Genomic DNA, 21399 nt, shown 5'->3' with positions numbered 1-21399 from the left:
ATATATTAAGAAGATACAAAATTCGGGAAATTCAATTGGCTCAAAAATTCGATAAATTATCAGACTATCCTTATGACCCTAAATAAATTACACGCGTACGATTTTTATTTACAAAATTATTTTTAGACAATATGATTAATAATTTTAATTTTTAATCAAAATATGTTATATATTTAAATTGTATGATAAAAAATCATCTTATTAAGTGTGAAACGAATACTGACATATATTATGGATATTATAATTTTTAAGTGGTGTTAATTAAAATATTTTAATTAATAAAAATAATAATAATGTTAAAAGAATTACACTTAAAAATTAAGATCTAAAAAATGGCATTCATTAATGCCTCATTTATTTACACTTAATGGAGGCATGAATCTAAATAATTTATATTTAACTCATTAAGACGTTTAGTTTTTAGGTCTGTTTCTGAATCATCCAGTTTCAGCTAATTAAATTTATTTGTTATATTTTTTTTAAAAAAAACTCTTAATAAGTCTGAACGAATGAAATTTGTACGAGACCCTTAACAACATTTAGGCTTATTTGATAAGTTATCAAATGATAAATCATCGCCTCTTTACTTTGTGCGTGCCTTTTTATCTCGTAACTAAAAACTTTCTTTTTCTCTTTCTCAATCAAACACCATTTTTTTCTCTTGAACTGATAAATTTTTATAAATCCTTTCAAGTATTTTTTATATTAATAATTTCTTGTAATGTCGTGTGTCGAGAACAGTGGTTGCAATAATTTTTTGGTGTATTGTTGTTTATCAAGGTTTTTGAATGAAAACATAGTAGTCCAAATCATGATTATTAAAATTTTTGAAACATTTTTTTTAATCAAAAGTGATATATTTTTGTTGAAATGAAATTTTTATAATATTTTATTAATATAATATTCAATTTCACTTGTACATTCAGATATTGAAAATAAACAACATTAATTATTTAGTATTTAAACTTAGAGACTACATTTTAATATTCAAATCAAAACACTAAAATATTAATGCGAATCTTTATATTCAAATATATATTAAAAGAACGGAAAAGGGCTTAAAATACCCTCAAAGTATTGAAAATGGTACAAAATTACCCTTCATCCATCTATTGGCTCCAAAATACCCTTCTCACCCACCTATTGAGTCCAAAATACCCTTGTCATCCACCTTTTTGGTTCAAAATTGATCACTTATTTAACGTTTTTATATTTAAACTATTTAAATATTTTTAAAATACGTGGCGCTCAACTATTTGTTATAATTTAACTTATTAGTGTAATTTATAAATCAATCCATTACCCACCCATTACTAATTAAATCCCTCTAAATTATTGAACCCGTCACATTATTAATGCAAGCTACTGCCAATTGAGTGTTTTTAAAAATTATAGATGTAAATTATCATACATTCAAGTGGTTACATGAAAATCACCGATAAACTTAAAAGTCTGACTATGTTCATCTTAATTATTCTTACATCTCAATTATGTGATGTTAGTTCATAGGTAACTTTTTTTCAAAATAATATATTAAAGGTTTTAAAATAAATCATAAATATTTATAAAATTATATTTTAAAAAAGTGCATGAATTAATTCGGGATGTATTATTTCTTTACCTTTAATCATAAATTTCTAATTCAATTTTGAAAGAAAGTGTCCTCCTAAATAAGCGGCTCAACCTAAATTTAATTGGTGCTTCTATTTGGACTCGAATAATTTTGAATGTCATTTTCAGTAATTTATAATTTCATCGTGTTTTAGTAATGTTTATGACGATTTTGATATTATAATTGAATTATTAATTGAGTGAGGTTTAGTTAGTAATGAGTGGGTAGTGTATTGGTTTATAAAATTATAATTAATAGTTGGACGCCCAATATTTAAAAAAATATTTAAAGAGTTTGATTTTAAAACAATTAAAATATGATCAATTTTGAACCCAAAGGTGGATGACGCCTAAGACAAGACGAGAGAGACTTGCCATTGCTACAACGGACTATTTTGGAATTAGGAATGGGAACAATTTTATTTGTACCTTTCTGGAGAAACTTATTATTTTACATCGGTAGACATGTTTTTTCTTTGAGCAAATAAAACTTTTATTTTTCCTCTTTCATGGTATATATATTTCCCTTGTAAAAATTCTTGATGATGATAATTTTCATTTAGTAATCAACAAATACAAAGAAGAACACGTATGAAGATCTATGCTAATTAATACTGTTCCCTTGTCTTCTTAATTTTCTAATTAACCAAACAGGCCTTGAAGCACTTTCATAACCATCAGGGTACAATCTGATAATTTCTAGCTGTAGATTTCTGAGCGTAATTGCAAATTCTAATGCTTCATTCATCGCTTCTCGAGCACCACAAAGTGCTTCTACTATTTCTTGACTTACAATGTAATGTGAACCTATTTGATTAAGTATGTTGTCGTGTCTTTCTTCATACCTTAAAACTCTGTCTTCAGCTCGTTCTAATGCTTCTGTTACTATCCTCAATTTCTCTGCTGCTATTTCCTTCTTTTGCCTTTTCCTCAAGTATAGCAAGAATGATGATGTAAAGCCTATAATTGCAAAGGTGATGTTATTATACATGTTGAGGAACCATCTAAAGTAGATGAATTTGTTGAAGTAAAATATAGAAAGGGAAATTGATACTTTGCTTTGAATCAAATATTGGCATCACTTGCTTGAAGTGAATTATATTCCGTGAAGGAAATGAAAGAATCTGGAAGCAGAAATTAGACATAAATGGAAAAGGAATAAACCAAAAATGAACTGAGTGCGCTTGTGACAAGGTTGACTGTTTCACATTTGTGTCACTTTTTTGACAGCTTGGCAGTCAATCTTCCTCGAACCGTATTAGAATCAGGCTGACGTTTACGTGATTTTCGTTTTCTTGGAGATTTCCAAGTTCGCTTTCTTTGCAAGCGTTGGCGACGGATCTCGGGATCAGCCCACCCTTTTCCCCATTCAGCAAAACTGGAAAAGGACTTGGGGCTTGTAATGGAAACCAACATATCTGCTTCGGGATAAACATGGAATGGCTGCTCTGTTTCAGAACTCAGGAACTGCCTTCCACGTACTGTTACTTCTGGATATTTTATCTGCACACGAGTCTGTAACATTCGTCGCCATAAATCATCATCCGTAGCATTGAAAATATCCAAATACAAACATACTCCAAGTTCAAGATTGATTTCGAAGGTAACATAGCATAAAGAAAGCGGAAAATAAGGCACCAACTGAGAACTTTTAACCCCCCTCCCAGAAGAAATATACCGCTAGAGAGGCATCATACCAATATTGTCGTGAAACCATAGTACAATGGAAACAACAGCTGGTTTAACACTCAAAACTTTCACATATTTGACTAGTTCTATCTTTCCATATCTCCATCAAACAGGAGGAACCAGAAGGATAAAAGTAAAACAAGCAGATCTCAAATATAGCACAAACCAAGCAAAGGGGTAATTAAATGTCTTATTCTTAGTGACAGTATCAAACTAATGCAGTTTTCCTGGGAGACAAATCTTATCATAAGACAGTCTTGTCCCAATAAAACCATCTATTGTCTTTTTGCTTTGACCCAAAACCCTTGACCTCTTTTCATAATTAAAAAAACTCATATCCAGGACATTTCAAATTATAACAGTACTAGTTTTACTTTCAGAAATAATATAATTATCCAACCGAGGATGAGTAAGGATATAAACTGATATGGAGGGATGGGTGCTAAAGACCATTGAAACCTATGATCTAGAGTCGTCAGAAATCGGAGATAATAGCAATATGCGGAAAAAGGTTTGACACATCAAATTTCAAAAGCAACTTTTCTTGTTTGGTTTGCGGTGCAAGACGCAATTTTAACAGCGGACAACACAAGAATTAAGGTGGAGGATACTTGTGAGTCGGTATGTATGTGGGAAGAATCTGGAGAAGATACTAATCATCTCTCGTTACGTTGGGAGGTTCACTTTACAACTATGGAGTGTTGCATTCTCATTCCTTAACATCTTTTGGGCGTAATCACTGACAGTGGAGGAAACAATTACAAGTTGGCGATTGGAGAGGATAGGCAATGAAAGTAAGGCAGCTTGCAAGACAAACCGCCTTTCTCTTTTGGAGTATGCGGAATGAACGAAATATGTACAAATAGGAAAATGTTTCATAATAGTGAGAATGACAGAAAGTATTAAAAGATCTTTTCTATTTCACTTGTATTTTTGATATGACATAAAAAATAGCATATCGAATGGATAGTTGGTCAAACTTGGTGGAACATAATGTATGACTCTAGCAAAGTCATGTGTGCATCTTGCATTCAATGAGCACCTTGTATTTCACGAAAATTGGGGGCCATATAATCCTTCCGCGAGGGGATAGTATTTTCCATTCCTTTCTGTAACCTTCTCTCCTCCAATGGAGAATCGTATTATTTTAGGCTGGGTGGCAGATCATACGACTTAACCGAGACAAAATCTTCTAATGGAACTTGGTTCAACTAGGTGGGGAGCTCAAAGAACCACATGCAAAGGATGACACTTAGCAAAGCAGCATTGTTATGGTTAGTCAAGAGGTTGCGAGAGGCATCAGACATAAGGGGGAAAGCTTTTAAATAGTGGAGAGGCAAAGATCTGGTTAACTATTTATACTTCTCCTTGAAGTTCAATAAATATGGTAGATTATGAAGTGAAGATCAGTGTAGCAAAATTATGGAGAGGTGGGGATTCGATATCGGAACAAGGCTACAGTAGTAACTGAATTTTGGAAGAAGTAACTAACATTAGAAAGGAACGGCTAGGATTTAATGGGAAGCAATGGTGAGGATGATGCCACGTAGATTGAAGGTGGTTATATAATAGTGATTAGAGGAGAGAGAAGGATAACTAACTTTTGGAAAAGTCACGTTTCTTTCCTTTCTGCTTCTCTGTTTCTCTTCTATCTTTTTCTTTCTCTGTACTTCCTTTTGTTCTCATCCTTCTTCTTCATTTCTCATTTACAGCTTTTCTATGGAGGTTATGAAGTTCTTAGTTGATAGTTCATTACGTGTAATTGAGACTTCCGATTATCAATAAAGTTGGTTTGGTTTCTGTGATTTCCAATTCAAATTGTAAATTGAATTTGTGATCCTATTAAGGTCATAACAGTATGATTGCAGTAAATGGTGCATCCAGATCAGTAATAATTCTAACTGAGAACAACTTTAATGAGGGGTGGTTGGGGCTTGCAACAAAAATTAAAGGCTTCATAAATGGTTTGAATACACAGCTTGAAGGGGAAAGAAATTATAAAGAAGCATCACACAGTAACAGATGGGCTCAAATGGAACAAGAAATGCAGCAGGAGGTAAACTCTTTTCATGCCTACAAATCCAAAGGCGGACGAACTCCTACGTAGATGCCTAGTGGCATCAATATATATTACTGCTTTTGGAGGGTGAAGTAGTCAAGAATCCAGAAAACATAAAAAAAGGGAAATTATAGTTTTCTATATGGGGTTATATTCTGTAACAAAAACTTGGAGACCTTCAGGTAGGTGTAGGATGGATCACAAGATTAATGCTGAAGATAATTTCATGCTTCATAAGGAATTTGAGGACCAAGAGATTTGGGATAGTGTCAAACTTTGTGCTAGTGACAAAGATCCTGGCCCTGATGGTTTTACCATGGCCTTCTATACCCATTGTTGGGAGGTTATAAAAAAAGATGTGATTGCTACAGTCAAGAACTCTCGTGAGAGATGTGTCTTTGAGAAAAACTTCATTCTACCTATGCGGCTTTAATTCCCAAAAGAAAATGGGTGCTAAGGAGCTCGCTGACTTCAGACCCATTAGCCTAATTGGTAATGTACAAGATCATCTCCAAAATACTCACCGAGAAAATCAAAATGGTTATGCACAAACTGGTGGACCCCCAAGAGTGGCCTTCATAAAAGGGAGACAAATAGTGGATGTCATTCTTATGGCTAATGAATATGTTGATGCTAAAACTAGATTACGTAAGTTGGACATTCGAAAAGCTTATGACCACCTCAACTGAAAGTTCCTATTGGAGACTCTTTCTAAAAAGGGTTTTGGAGGTAGATGGTTAAAGATGGACGAAGTTTTGCATCAGCACCGTGAAATTCTCAGTTTTAAAAAATGGCTCTCCTATAAGGTTTCTTCTCTTCACATAGTCAGTAACTTTCTTCAGTGCCTTATGATGAAGAGGCTATGGAGATTCGCTTCCAGTGAGCAAGCTTTGTGGAAAGATGCAACACAGGCTGAATATGAAATATAGGATCTCTGGACAGCTAAAATGGTCACTAGCACGTACGGATCGAGCCTTTAAGAGCCATCAGAAACCACTGGCCAAAGCTCAGAGGAGACGCAGTATTAAATTAGGTAATGGTAGGAAAAACTCTTTTTTGGGAAGATTGATGGCTAGAACAAGGATCTTCAAAAACCTTTCCTTTATATTTTCACCCTAAACCAGCAGCAAAGGGCCACTGTGGCAGATGTGGTCAAGCCAAAGGTGGAATCTGAGTTTTGGAAGACCTCTTAATGACGGGGAGATCCAAAGGTTGGTGGAGTTTTGAAAGGTCTTGGGGCAATTCAAAGGAACTACTCATGCACAGAATAGTTGTGGTCAAGCCAAAGGTGGAATCTGAGTTTTGGAAGACCTCTTAATGACGGGGAGATCCAAAGGTTGGTGGAGTTTTGAAAGGTCTTGGGGCAATTCAAAGGAACTACTCATGCACAGAATAGTTTGGAATGGCAGGATCACAATCAAGATAATTTCAGTGTCACAAGAGCCTACAAGAAGTTTAATCCTTGTAACAGTTAGAGAAACAGGTGGCCATGGAAGTTGATATGGAAAACTAAAATCCCCTACAAAGTGTCTTTTTTTACTTGGCTCCTTGCTAAGGAGACAGTTTTGACCCAGGAAAATCTTATGAAAAGATATATTCAATTGAGTGCTAAGTGCCTCCTATGTGGTGAAGAAGAAGTAGAGACTGTCAACCATCTCTTATTTCACAGTAGAATAACCAACATTTTGTGATATGTTTTTACCAATCTGAAGGGCATGAAATGGGTTATGCCTAGGAAAATTACCAAGCCCCTGAAGATATGGAGCAGTTATGCAAGCATTACTGGGCATAAAGAGAGGTGGAATATCATTCCAGCTTGCATTTGGTGGTCTGTGTGTGGAAAGAAAGAAATCTCAGCTGCTTCCAAAACAAGAGTAATTCCATCCAGAAGATTAAGATGAACGGCTTAGTGTTGTTTCTTTTTTGGTGTAAACACGAGTACATGGAAGATCTAAATTTTGCTATACGATTGAAGATCCTCCTGCTACTTTCCACAATTGTAATTAGGAACCAGTAATCTGTTGTGCCAGGATCTGTTTTTTTTGTTTTGGAATAGAATACAAGTTGTTACCTTCTCCCAAAAAAATAAAGAAATTGGGATATTAGGGGGTTAAATGAGGAGAGCAAAAGAGCAACATAAGAAATTTGTTGCTTCAATGAAGGGCTGGCATTCATGTGTTGATTGAAACTAAGCTAACAAGTAATGACTCAAATCTTTACCAACAAATCTAGAACAACATATGGTTGGGAGAAGCTCAGGTAGAAGCTATTGGAAGGAGTGAGTGGATAGTAGTGTTATGGGACAAAAAAGTTTGGAAGGGGGAAATGGTAGACAATGGAAATCGAATGCTTACTTGTAGATTTGAGGGCATAGAGCCAGAACTGACATGGCATTTAAGTGCAATTTATGCAGAATGTGATAGAGGGGAAAGGAGGGAGCTTTGGTCGGAATTGGCAGCCACTAGAAGCCTTTTTGAGAGACCATGGGTAGTATGTGGGGATTTCAACATCACCAGATATCCAGAGGAGAGAACCAACTGCCAAAGAATCTATAGTGCAATAACAGTTTTCAGGATGGATCAATGGCATGGAGCTTGTACACCCTCCTTTATTTGGAGGGTCTTACACTTGGAGGAGTGAAAATCATGAGCTTCCAGAATAGATAGATTCCTCTACTCTTCACAGTGGGAGGAACAATATCTACACGTCAAACAATCATTGATGCCGAAATTGGGATCATACCACAACCCCATCGTGCTTACATGTGGAGATATGGACTTCAAGAAATCATAATTTAAGTTTGAACAATCGTGGTTGGGAGTGGATGGTTTCAAAGAGAGGGTAAAAGAATGGCGGGCCTCTTTCAATGTAACTGGGAGCCCAACATACAAGTAACTACCAAACTAAAACTCCTAAAAGGAAAGTTAAAAGAACGGGGGAAGGAAAACAAGAATAACTAGAGACAGAGGGAGGACATCCTGAACCAAATTACTGGATTAGAAAATATCATGGAGCAAAGAGCACCCACGGTTGATGAATTACTCCAGAAAGTTCATTTGGCAATGTACTTCGAGAAGGTGGTCAAGAATGAGGAGATAGAATGGAGACAGAGGTTTAGAATCCAATGGTTGAAAAATGAAGATAATACTATCACAGAATGGCCACGCCACATAAGAGATGCAACACCATTGAGGCATTGACAAAGTTGAAGAGGGAGGGACATGTATCACTGATCCAGAAGTTATCAAGATGAAAATACATGACTACTATCAGAATCTCCACAAAGAGACAAACATGGAGGACCTAATCTAAACTTACAAGACTTCACAACATTAGCTTGGAGGAACGTATGCAGAGACAGTTTTGAGGAAGAATTCCTAAAAGACATTAATCATTGTGTCAGTGACAAGGCAAGGCGCTTCCCAATGAGCTTCTTTAAAGAATTTTGGAGTGTCTTTAAGGAAGACATCTTGAACACTATGAAGCGTAACTGGGAGACAGTGCAGCTACCTAAGCTATCAGGTGGTCTTGGAGTTAGGGATCTCCGAATCCACAATGAGTGTCTCTTGATGAAATGGATGTGGAGATATGTGGAAGAAGAACAGGATCTTTGGAGAGAAGTTATACATCACAAGTATGGCCAAGACTCCCAATGGTGTACCAATGAGATCACTATACCATATGGAGCTTCAACATGGAAAACAATAAGATCCTTCTGGACCAAACTACCTAATTAGCAGGAAACGTCAAACTCAGAATAGGAAATGGACTAAAATACTATTCTAGAAAGATGTTTGGGTAGCATTAATGCAATCTTTCCCTGACTTATTTTCTTGCTGTAGCAATCCAGATATCATTCTAGCTGAGAGTTGGGCAAATGGATGGGATATATTTTTCAGGAGACATTATTATGATTGGGAAATAGATAGGGTAGCACAATTGTTACATGTAATCAATGAGTTTAATTGTTTTGCTACAAGGCCAGAGACAGTATCTTGGGTACACTCGAAGGATGGAAGGTTCATAATTAACAAGCTCTATAAGAAGGAATTGGAAACTCACCAAGGCCTCAGAATGGCTAGATGGAAATATGTATGGACAAGCCAAGCACCAACCAAGATCAAATGTTTTGTATGGTTGGTAGCTAAGAGGCCTTGTCTGACTCAGGAGGTACTGCAAAGTAAAGGTGAACAACTAGTACCAAGGTGATTTCTATGCAATGAGACCAACAGCCATATTTTTCTACACTGTAGAGTCACAGATCAACTATGGTCTCTGTTTTTGACGCTCACTGGTAACAGCTGGACAATGCTAGAGCATACTGCTGACCTGTTGAGTTGCTGGATTCGGAGAGGAGGAAGTAAAAGCCAAAACAAGTGGTGGAGAAATATTCCAGCTAGCGTATGGTGGTCAATATGGAAGGAAAAAAATGGAAGATGCTATGAGAACAGATCAAACTCCATACAAAAAGTTAAAGAAAATTGTTGTATTGCATATTTGTATTTTTGGTGGAAACGGGAATGTATAGTGGAGGTAGAGCAACTAGTAGATATGCTAGGATCTTTGTAGCCTTCCTAGCATTACTGATTTCAAAAAATAATCCTTACATAGGGTACTACTTTTTGGAACCAACTTGATGTTTGTTAGTGAAACTTCTAGACTTGCAATATAGAATAAACCAACTGAACCTTCATTAGACCAATAATAGGAAATTAGAAAGGATTCCAAGTATTTGTTTCCACTCCCAGCCAGGCTACCACATCGTACATGTTTCTATAATTGGAGTTTTCAGCATTGAGAGCAGCATGATTAATTAAAACCATAATACAGTAAAGTATAAAATGAGAAGAATATATCAGATAGGTCATAAGAGTGATGAAGATTGGATGGATTTGAGAAACATAGTGCCAAAACTTAGTGGTAAAACCTTTTATGAAATAACAAAGGTTACTATGCAGAAAGCATACCATGTCATCGCCCTCCCTAATAAACCCTTCAACTTCCAATAGTCGAGCAAGACCTCTCCACCACAAGAGGTCACTTGCACTAAATTGTTGATACTACACCAAAATAACAGAAGACAAATGACAAGATTAGAGTTGCAATAGGACACGGTAAAACACAAAAGAGTCTTAGCAGCAATGTTGTCAAAATGTTAGAAAACAACAAAAACAGATCAATTTCAATAAAAGAAATATCTGGCAATCTCTTGCATTGGTTGAACACGAAATAGAAGAGTGGAGTTGACGTTATAAGCTACTGGAAAGATTGGAACCAACGGTAGATATAAATATAATTCCCCATAAGTACGAGAATTTACAAGAATAGAAGAATGCATGAGTAACTTAAAAGGTACTCTCTACAAAATGAGTAACTTTAAAGTGGTATAGTAAACCAGAATAAATGCACAGCGGATTGACAAAGTTTCTGTAAAAGAAAATTGGCACTTCAGAGATGAGAATTAAACACAACCTTGTTAAGAGTAGGAGTAACATGTAGCTGGAGAACACCTGCTCGACAAGTTGAACCTATTTTCAGTGTGACGTAGTAGCTTCATACCATAAGACGGGAATTGCAGATTATTATAAGCATCCCAACATATGATTGATGTCAAAAAAGATTTTGAAGAAAGCTCTTCAAGAGCAATCCAAATTACAAACATGATATATCTCCAGGGAACTATATTGGCAGGGCATGAAAGATCACAGAAACTGGCAAGGTAATAAGAAGCTCATTCAAATTGAAGGAAAATTTGTAGGTTCTTTGTCATATCCCTTGGTAGACATGCTTTCTTAAAGGGCCCTCCCTGAGAAATTTCAATGGGGTATATGCACATGAAACTAGCAGATAGCAACGGATAAGAGGGAGAGAGAGGGCCTTGAGCAGAATAAGTACCAGTTCCCTTATTCTGCTGACTAAAGCCTTGATGTTTGGCCTCTCGCTAAGTCTCCCTTCATAACCGCCATAGGAGATGTCTGCAAAATTCCTCTGCGCCAGAAGGATTAACAATGACCAGCAATGCCAAAATGAGATGACAAAGTACAAAGGAGGGCAAGGAAATGTGAGATGGCAAACGTACTCACACAATGAGTAGATAGAACTTGCAAGAAGATCATCGCCTCAGCCTTTAAATTCTGTCTTTCAGGTGGACCTTTGATGCATATATCACACCTGTGCATTATGTACCAGGTAAATGACATAAACTAAGAAACTGAACTCATTGCAAGTAAGAAAACCTATGATAAACATGTAGTTTATTGAGCAAAAATTGATTTTACTCATAAGATGAAGGCAAATGTCAGTAAGCATGAATTGAGAAAGATATTAGCCAATGCGATGTATTTGGCACATCTTTACATGCATAGGAAGTCATCATTTACTTTTAACTGCTGCAAATGAATCGCTCTTTTAAGTGGCATGTCCTGTGATTAAACGAGTACCTGAAACCTCAATTTAGAGACTAACTTAAGAGGAATCAAATATTACAAACTTATAGCTCATCAATAGTGCTGCTGTTTCTTTGCCCTCCACACCCACCCCGAAAGGAAAGTGGAAGAAAATGAACAGAAAAGCACAAGCACACATCCTTGACATGAAGCAGCTTGTAAGGAACAAAAGAGAAAGCACAATAGCCAGTATGTCTTGACATACACCAGACATTTCTCCAAAAGAAAGTGCTCGCCAAAGTACTCCACAAGTGTCTTGGCTCTACAGCAAGAAGTGTTCATTCCATATCTGTTGAACATAACCAACACATAAGATGGATACCAAAGTACTAATTGAAGTCGTTCAATTATTAATTATCTTACAACCTAAAGCAATCAGATAACATCTTATATGCTTGTTTTGTCTGCTCCTCACTTCTTTGACTTGGTAGAAGCGTAGGTGTTCTTGACAAGTTTGCATACAGAACTGTTTCACAAAAATCAAACAGCTTAAAAATACATGTAGTGCCTCCCCTGTTGGAAGCCTATCTCTAGATCAATAGATCAACATTACTCTTCTGGATAATTTAAGTTGAATAAGAGAGCATTTTGGTATAAGTGTATCAAAACCAGACTTGTGCACTGCATGATAAACTCTGCTAAACCCAGGAGAAGGCATGAGGTTCCTTACCACCAAAGCTATTCATATAGTAATATTTTTGACAATAGTCAGATTTCCTCTCACCAAGTTTATTTTCTAGTAACTGCGCTAAAATCCTATCATCAACTTCTTCCTTTGTTGTTACTGTGTCATTATTATGTTTACTTTTCTTTCTAAACTAAGTACCTTCAAGAAGACACTTTGTACATTCAATTAACTTTTTGTAATGAATATGATTCTAGGATTAGCTCCTAGGTTTTTAAAGTCAATCACTTGATCAAGAATGTCAAACAATTAGAAAAGGTGAAAAAAACAGTTAAATGTAATCATGCCAAAATTTCTGTGGACATCCAACGTGTATCCATTTTAGACTAGAATTAAGAGGTTGCATAACCTTTTTATTTTTTTATGTCTGCAAATTCACAATATTTAAGTATTTCATAGAAATTACGTCCTTAGCTTTTGAATTCTAACATAGAACTTTCCAATTTTACTAAAAAAAACGCATATGTTATTTATCTCCAAGAAACTGATCTCATGCATCAATTGGGAAATTGTTCATCTCACAATCCCAAACATTGCTATAAATGATGAACCAGTGGATAACATTTTTTTCTCTTGGAAGTAAAATGATTCTTCTCAAGATAACGACAAATAAACAACACATAAAAAAATCAAATCAACTGACCACACTCTGCTACTTTTCCATCCCGACCAGCTCGACCAGCCTCTTGATAATAAGCCTCCAGACTCTGTAAAGGTTACAATAGCTTGACCAAGAAGCAAAACTGAAATAGTAACAAAAAGGCAACTAAAAGAAAATAGTTTAAACAAGTTCCCTCTCACATAGGTGTTCTTAACAACACATATAAACATATATACAATCATACTTTGAGAAGAAAGACAAAATAAGAAGGTGCTCAAGATTCTCATGGAGTCCATTTACATGAGTAAATAGACATAGTTAAATAAAATACATTAAGGATATCTAGCTGAGTAATTGCACCTGGGGCCAACCATAGTGGATGATCCTTCGCACGTTCAACTTGTCAATGCCCATCCCAAAGGCAATTGTTGCAACAATGACCTGAATATCAGAAAGTACAATGCATAGCCTCAGTTAACTAATAAACAAGCGTAAAACCTAATGTAAGTAAACAACTTTAAGCTCAAGAAAATTGCCCATCTGCTGTCAGGATATCTTGAAGATAATATTATCAAAGAGTTGAAGTGGATGAAGGCATGCACAGCATGCTTACGTATCACTGACCTTGGTAAAAAATTTAGCAGAAAACCTTTGCAATAGATTCATCTTACTATACCAATTATCATCAATGGTAAAAAAAAATAATGATAGCCTATGTTGAAAAGAAATATGCAACAGGAATTTTTTTCAAATCATTATGACTTACTTATGACAGTTCAATCAAAACAAAATAGGATAAGAAAATCATATTGCCTGACTTGAAGACAGTTTACAGATATGATAACCACTCGTGATTCATGAAACAGGACAGTAGGACCACCATTACATGTTGTGGACTTCTTTGTGGGATCTTATCAATAACATTTAATGATGATGTAAAAGGGTAAAATCTTTTTCAGAAGTGAAGTTCACTAAGAAATTATTTTTATAAAATTTCATACATAAGAATTGAGGCAGGAATTAAATAAGAAGAGTCAAAACCTAGATTCACATACCACAATATATTTCCAAATGTACAAACACCCTCTTATATTAGAATCATCTATTAGTAAATTGTATTTGACATCTGACAGTACAGAGATTGGACAACACCGAAACTAATTCAACCAATAAAAACAAATACTACTAGTACTATGCCTCAATGCCAAACTAGAAGGGTTCAGCATATGAATCCTCAAATGGACCAAGTTCAGATAAATAACCTATAAAGCATATGAGATCAGGACACAGAGATTGATCGAACTTGATTCACACAAAAATGAAGACAATAACTTCAACGATGAATTTCTTCTTCATGAGCATGAGGGGATATGTGCATATCACTCTAAAATATTGAATGCAAAGGATGAAAAACCTACAGACAATTGTTAAACAAGATACAAAATGTGTTAACATTACTCCATCTAACACATCACCTAGCTTTACCTGCAGAGTGTTCTCGTGAAATTCCTTATGCACCTGCCTCAGATGTGATTTTGGCAACTGAAAAGCGAAAGAGCAAATATTACTGCTCAATTGACAAGGAAGAGTATACTTCATTCCTAAACAGCATCATTTTTTGTAATGCCCAGGGCTGATGCAGGCGGGTCAAAGAGAAAGAGTTGGAAGGCTTCTATGTTACCAAGCTGCTGGCAGAAGATAACATATGACACCATAGGAATATCTCACGTCGAAAAGTTTGAAAAATGAGTAGACTGATATATAAGAACATATAGCACAAGTTCACATGTTATAAGCGCTTTTGGGCTTGATGATAGTGTTGTCCAATAGACAAATCTGTGAATTCTGTTAAGCCAAGGTGCACAAAATGTGACACGGGCTTATGTTACACCAACTATGACATAAAACCAGGTTCCGGAAGTACGATGATGTGGAAAATATTAGCAAGGACACTTAGGTGTAAGGAGGCACCCTCATGTGACACTCACAACGCAGGGAGGGTTAATGAGGATGAGTCAAAGTTTGCAGTTAATGAGGATTGGCAAGTTTTTAGATTAGCAAGCTTCTTAATAAGAGGTAAATATGACACTTAAGGCAAATCTCACATCAAAAAGGGAGAACAGAGTGAGGTGTTACATAAGACATACCATAAGGTTGGATGGTATGCGTGTTTTTGGATTCGATGTTGGTGTAGCATAAGAGACCAATATGTAAGGTCAGTTGCACAAAAGTGGACAGTATGTCGAAATGCTTGAGCAGTGAAAATTTTAAGACCTTGACTCTAATCTAGCAGACATCTACCACATAATATCATGGTGACAAGTTATACCTAAATTACATGAAAGAAAACCAATTGGAATAGCATGCCTATGATCACCTTTACTCCACTTTCACATCTATGGTATTTTGCATCCTACAGACATGCTCCTACATCATACGACCATGCAATTATCTGAAGCCTTCAATAAATTATAATTTGTGGTGAATTACACGCAACTCAATAAAACCAGAGGGAGAGCAATATAATCAATTTAACTGAATGGACATATATTACCTTAGCATTGTAAGCAGCAGCCTTGATCCCAAATTTAGAAAGAAATTTTGATATACTTAATGTTTCTTTCCTAGTTGGGGCATAGATTATTGTTGGTCCATCCTCCAACAGTTTGTGTTGAAGCTTGACTCTTTCTTTTGGATCATTGGCCAGATCAGGAGTTTTGTGCAACAGAAAACCACTACAACCTTCCAGTGGTAGTTTTCCACTAAATTCACCACAAGAAACTGCAGCAATTATTAACATCAGTCCACTCTATCTGAATTCATAAAGTAAGTTATAGGAGTAAATGACCAAGCTTATAATTTAAAATGATAAATTTACATTCGAGGTAGCCAATGAGAAATTGAGGAAACCCCTAAAATGTAGCCTGGACAAGAAGATGAAGTCGTTACTTAAAATGCAACATTGCCAGTTAGAGGCTAAGGAAAACCCACAAAAAACATTTCCCTTAGTTGGCTTTAAGAAATGAAGAGACTATCTGTCACAAAAAGGTCAAGCGTGAGAATGCAAGAAAGAGTAGGATGAGATACTATTATCTTATGTGGTCTTTTGATCATGTATTAATAAAATGATGCAAGGTTTTTCTTCTATCCATTTCCACAGATAAGCCATATCTATCTCAAGCTAAGGTTATATCCTCTTGAACCTCATACTAAACAATCTTGCACCAATGTGACGATAGATTCTCTAGTGGTTATTGCAAGTGAGTAAACTGAAACTTAAACACTTTAGAATGTAGATAAAACAACTGTTGCAACTACGACAAAACAAAAAGAATTGTTTCAATCCACACTAAGGTAACTACTATTAAAATTTTCAAAATTCTCTATGTTCACGCAAAACAATTTTCAAGGTCTCAGCTGTGGCTTTCGGACTTTGGTAACAGATCGAGTTATTGTAGTGTGATCTTTAGTGTCATGGAAGATGGGGTCAATCAAATTTTCTCTTAAAAATCGGATTTATACTGTATAAACGATCTTTTCACCCAAAGAAGAGTTTTACCATCCAAATCATCAACATCTTGCACAACATCACACTCATCTTCCAGATACTCAACAGACAGTTGTCTATCCTTCGATGAATCTAAACCATATCTCCCAGGAGAAGATACTTCATTGTCACTGTCAGAAACAGCATACCCTTCAACGTCGTCTACATCAACCTCATTGATCCCATTACATTCATCCATGCGACCATTGGAAGCGTTATCAGAGCTTTCAGAGTTCTCCACCAAATTTGTAGACATTAACTTATTTTTCGAGGAAGACTTCCCTTTTCTGGAATAAATGCTTATCAATTCATGAAAATCCTTCTTGTAGGATGCTAAGGATGATGTTTTAGAGTGTTTCACCTGCAAGCAGCAGAAATGAAGTGATTTACCATTATTTCAATAAGCATATGTACAGATAATGAAGACCGTAACTTTAAAAGGTTCAAACACTAATACTGTAGCAACAAAATAAAACTAAAACAATTAATGGGAACTTTATTAATATGGAGTATAGCCCTTTCATGGTATTATGCAGCAGACATTAAGTGACACAAAGATTAAGGATCTAGTTTAAATACCATAACTATTCAAAGGAAGGAGTAGTTTAGTTCTTAAGTGTGAATTCAGGATCAATTGATAGGAAAACATGATGTAACAATTTAAGTATTGAGTTCCCTCAAGAATTTAACGTCATGGGAGTTTAAATGTTGTATGGATTATTAACAATAAATAAGTTTGTTCTCAACCCCCCCCCCCCAAACATACACACAACAAACAAAATAAGGAAATGTAAGAGAAAGAAAATGAAGAATGAAACGGTGCAGCAAATGCAATTGCAGGATACAAGCAATGACAAACTAAAAATAAATACCGGTGTAAATTAACTTACTAAAAATCGGAGATTTGGCCGGAAAAACGAAGTGAGAACAATTTTTGTCGCCTTTGACATGTGCAATGACTGCAGAATGTCTTCTCGAACACGAGTAGTTGCAGTAGCAGTCAGTGCCATGATCGGAATGTCAAACTTCAGAAACTTCATGGTATCCATGCTAAAGCTCTCTCTCAAAACAGATAATCGCCTATGATACATGGAAAATTTGTGTCAATATTTTCCTGCAGCTTTTGCATGGCTAGAACAGAGTTGATAAGAGATATATCCGAGGAGTTTGTCTAGTCATATGCATGCTATTTTCGTATCATTTAATAAGCATGATGTATTAAGAGTCATATCTAAAGTCAACTGGTAAATTAGTCCTTGTAATTGAATAAGAGAAAATTACTAGGAAATAAATGGGACATACTAGAATCAGGTGTAATTTGATAGCCTGGTCTAGCAAAAGACCGTGTCTACAGGGCAAGCACTATCTTCATAACAGAATGATGAAAAAACTCAAGGAACTTAAAAAAGTTGTCAGAAGCAACAGGAACACAGAGGCTCCTTGAGCTTCAACTGCACGAACCAATTTCAAATACTAGCATTAGTCTGATTTATCAAACAAATAAAAGAATAAAAACCTGTAATCTGGTCGAAAATCATGACCCCACTTAGAAACACAATGAACTTCATCAACTGCAAATAGAGCAATTCCACGACTTTCAGCAAGGCTTTGGAGGGGTTTTATGAGTCTGAATGAAAAGGAAAAAAGAAAAACAGGAAACTCATCTGTCAAACAACAGCCAATGCTATCCTTGAAGTACAAATCAAAAGATTAACATGCTCAATACCTTAGAATTGTCTCGGGGCATACATAAATGATACTATACATGCCTGCCATTGCTTTTTGTTCAACACTTTTATCAGTTTGACCAGATCCAAGGAAGCAAGCAGAAACACCATGTTTTGCTAACTTCAAACACTGATCGTGCATCAAGCTAATCAACGGTGATATAACTATGACAACCTTCCCAGTCAGCAATGCCGGAATCTGAAAACACAAAGATTTCCCTACAGAAACATAACTCTGAGACATTGAAAATCACATTTTACAGGAAGGGAGGGAACGGTGAAGAAAGAAAAAGTGAGAGGGGCTAATACCTGATCCTGTTGCTGCAAGAACAAGACAGTCTTGATGAGATAACCAAGCTTCCAGAGCATCTTTCTGAAAATCCTTAAACAATGGAAATCCAAAGTGTTTCTGCAACAAAGCCTTGACCTTCTTTTGCCAATCTGGTCCAATATCTTCATCTTTGCAATAAGATGATGTTACAGCTTTTTCAGTAGCAATGTGGAGATCAGAATCCTCTAGAGGAGGATGCACATTTTGACCTCCCGTATCTCTTTGCAAGACTTCTGTTTGAGACATATTCAACTTATTTATTGTCTTGCTTCTTTTAGGTCTACTTTCTGATTGAATGAATTCGTTTATGCTCGATTGCCGTATTTTTCCTGCAGAACAAGAAGAAGAAGAGGAGCCTCTTTTTCCCAGCATACCAGCACAACTGGTGAAACATGCAGTACTCGTTGATGCACTTGCAGTTTTTCTTCGAGAATCATCGAGTAGATAATCAATCGCACTATCAATTGATGGACCCACAACTTCTACAGCATCTGTAATATCAGATAACTCAAATCCCATTCCAACCAATTCAGCAACAACTCGGTCTGGGTCCATACTGTAATAATTGTTTCAAGAACAATGAGCTGAGAGTGCAAATACACAAAAAAGTCAGAGAGTCCAGATTGAACTACAATCAAAGAAATTGAAAACTTCAGAATATTTACTGTTTTAGGGGACTTACAAACACAAAACTAATTTTTAAGGTCGGAAAGTGTTTCAGTTTTCCTGATGCAATGCTGCACTCACGTGAAAATAACAGTGATAATCTAACAATGCTCTAACTTCAATCAAGAATTGAATAAACAAGAAGTTCTCACAATAGACCTATTCTTTACATAATTTCCCAATTATTGCCAAGTGATATTCCCCATCACACTAATTGTTTACTTTCTCCAACAACATTGTTCTAAATATCATCTATCTAATTATGTAAACACAATCAAACATATTGAAAACTTCTGTACATAGAAAAAAGAACTCGCTTATAACTGCATCGACTGTTTCTGAGGTTGGAAAGTATTTCAGTTTTCTTGATTCAATGCTGCAATCTTGATGAAAATAACACTAATAAGCAGATGCAGTGTTTTAGACGGCAAAAGGCGATAAAAGGCGACAAGGGTCTGCCTCGCCACAAGGCGAGGCGAACGGCGAGGCGCTCGCCTTTTTTAAGTGCGGCTCCTTTTAATACCAAAATATTTAAAATTTTAATTGCATATGTAAATAATCAAACAATAACATATTAGCAATTTTTTCAAATTAAAAACTAAAAATAGATAGTACGTATTAAAAGCCTAGAACATGAAAGAGAAAAAAAAGAACAAAAGTCAAAACAAAGGTAAAAGTGACCAACTCTGAAGAAGAAAACAAGAAATATGTATTGGTTAGACTTTGGAGTCGCCGGAAAAGCCTGGCAAGTTACCGGAGGAGTCTAGTCGAAAATCCTAAAATTACCTTTTAATTTTTAAAAAACCCTAAATTTGTCGCCTTTTTTAAAAAAAAACACAAAAGGCGACACCTTCCTAGCCTTTCTCGCCTCTAGCCTTTTGTCGACATGGCATCGCCTTTTGAAGATTGCCTCGCCACAAAGCTAAAAGGCGATGAAGGGTCACCTCGCCTCGCCTCTTGCCATTGGTGACGAGGCAATCGCCTTTCACAATACTGAGCAGATGATTGTCTAACTTCAATCAAGAACTGAATTAACAAGAAAAAATTTAAGGTTGGAAAGTGTACTGATAATCTTATAATTCTCCAACTTCAATCAAGAATCAAGAATTGAATTAACAATGAAATTTCAAGGTAGGAAAGTGTACTGATAATGTAATAATTCTCTAACTTCAATCAAGAATTGAATCAACAAAAAGTTCTCAAAATATACCTTTTATTTACCTAATTTCCCAATTATCGCCAAGTGTTATTACCCATTACAGTAATTGTTTACTTTTTCCAACAACAGTTGTTCTTGACTGTGTTTTAATGTTATGTGAATACAATGAAACGAATTGGAAAAAGAACACTTCTACAGCTACATTGACTGTGTTTTAATGTTAGAATTCGAAAAGTATTTCAGTTTTCTTGCTTCAATCTTGAAAACAAGATCGAGAATCTAATAAAGATTTTCAAGAATAATTGATCTTAGTACCTTTCTGTGTAGACGAAGAACAGTGAAAACCCTAATGTTAAAGAAACGGAAAATTGGATCCCCTCTTCTCTACAGCGCCATTTGTCCCGCGCTAAGATTTTGAAGGCAAATATTGTTACAGCCACCGCATATATATAAGTGAGGACATTAACCGCGTCACGCTCACGCCACACGCCTTTTTATTTCTAAAAAAAATTATAATGATTTGTTTTAATGTATTATTTCATTTTAGGTAAATACTTTATTTGGTAAATTTTTACACAGTTGATTAAAAAAGGCATTTGTTTGATTTGAATTTTGAAAAATGTTATTCAAGAGTGGAAATTAATTTTTAGTTCATAAAGTGTATATATTTTGTAAATTTTATATTTAAATTATATATAAAGTTTTCTTCTATTCATGGATTATTATTATTTTATATTGAAATATAACAAGAAGAAAGGGAGAACAAAAACGGATATACATATTTATGTAAAAATGTACATGTATCTGTTAATTTTAGAAAATATTATATAATTAATAGTGTCCCATAAAAAAATATAAAATAATACTTTGTAACATTA

General features: G+C 35.4%; 1 protein-coding gene across 14 annotated transcripts; it reads right to left on the bottom strand.

The window, feature by feature from the left end:
* Positions 1-2132: 2132 nt before the first annotated feature.
* LOC101250452 (ATP-dependent DNA helicase Q-like SIM) lies at positions 2133-21007 on the bottom strand. 14 transcript variants are annotated; one of them, XR_738443.4, is made up of 17 exons: positions 20837-21007; positions 18675-19280; positions 18365-18584; positions 18155-18265; positions 17529-17718; positions 16651-16999; positions 15646-15872; positions 14577-14633; positions 13452-13532; positions 13134-13197; positions 12172-12271; positions 12011-12094; positions 11443-11530; positions 11255-11347; positions 10327-10419; positions 2776-3126; positions 2133-2571 (listed from the first exon to the last, which is right to left on the bottom strand). XR_738443.4 is itself a non-coding variant. In XM_010314649.4 (17 exons), exons 2-17 carry the CDS (start codon positions 19249-19251, stop codon positions 2472-2474), a joined length of 2472 nt encoding a protein of 823 aa, XP_010312951.1. In that variant the 5' UTR covers positions 19252-19280; positions 20837-21007; the 3' UTR covers positions 2133-2471. The 14 variants fall into 14 exon arrangements, 9 of the variants coding, with proteins under 9 accessions (XP_010312951.1, XP_010312941.1, XP_069148643.1 ...); XM_010314649.4 differs by lacking the exon at positions 2776-3126 and adding an exon at positions 10832-10869; XM_010314639.4 differs by adding an exon at positions 19379-19433 and having other exon boundaries at positions 2133-3126; positions 20837-20940.
* Positions 21008-21399: the final 392 nt, after the last annotated feature.

The sequence above is a fragment of the Solanum lycopersicum genome, chromosome 1, assembly GCF_036512215.1.
Source record: "Solanum lycopersicum chromosome 1, SLM_r2.1".
NCBI classification, from domain to species: domain Eukaryota; kingdom Viridiplantae; phylum Streptophyta; class Magnoliopsida; order Solanales; family Solanaceae; genus Solanum; species Solanum lycopersicum.
Note: the sequence above shows the minus strand (reverse complement) of the source record. Positions and strands in the feature narration are given on the sequence as shown.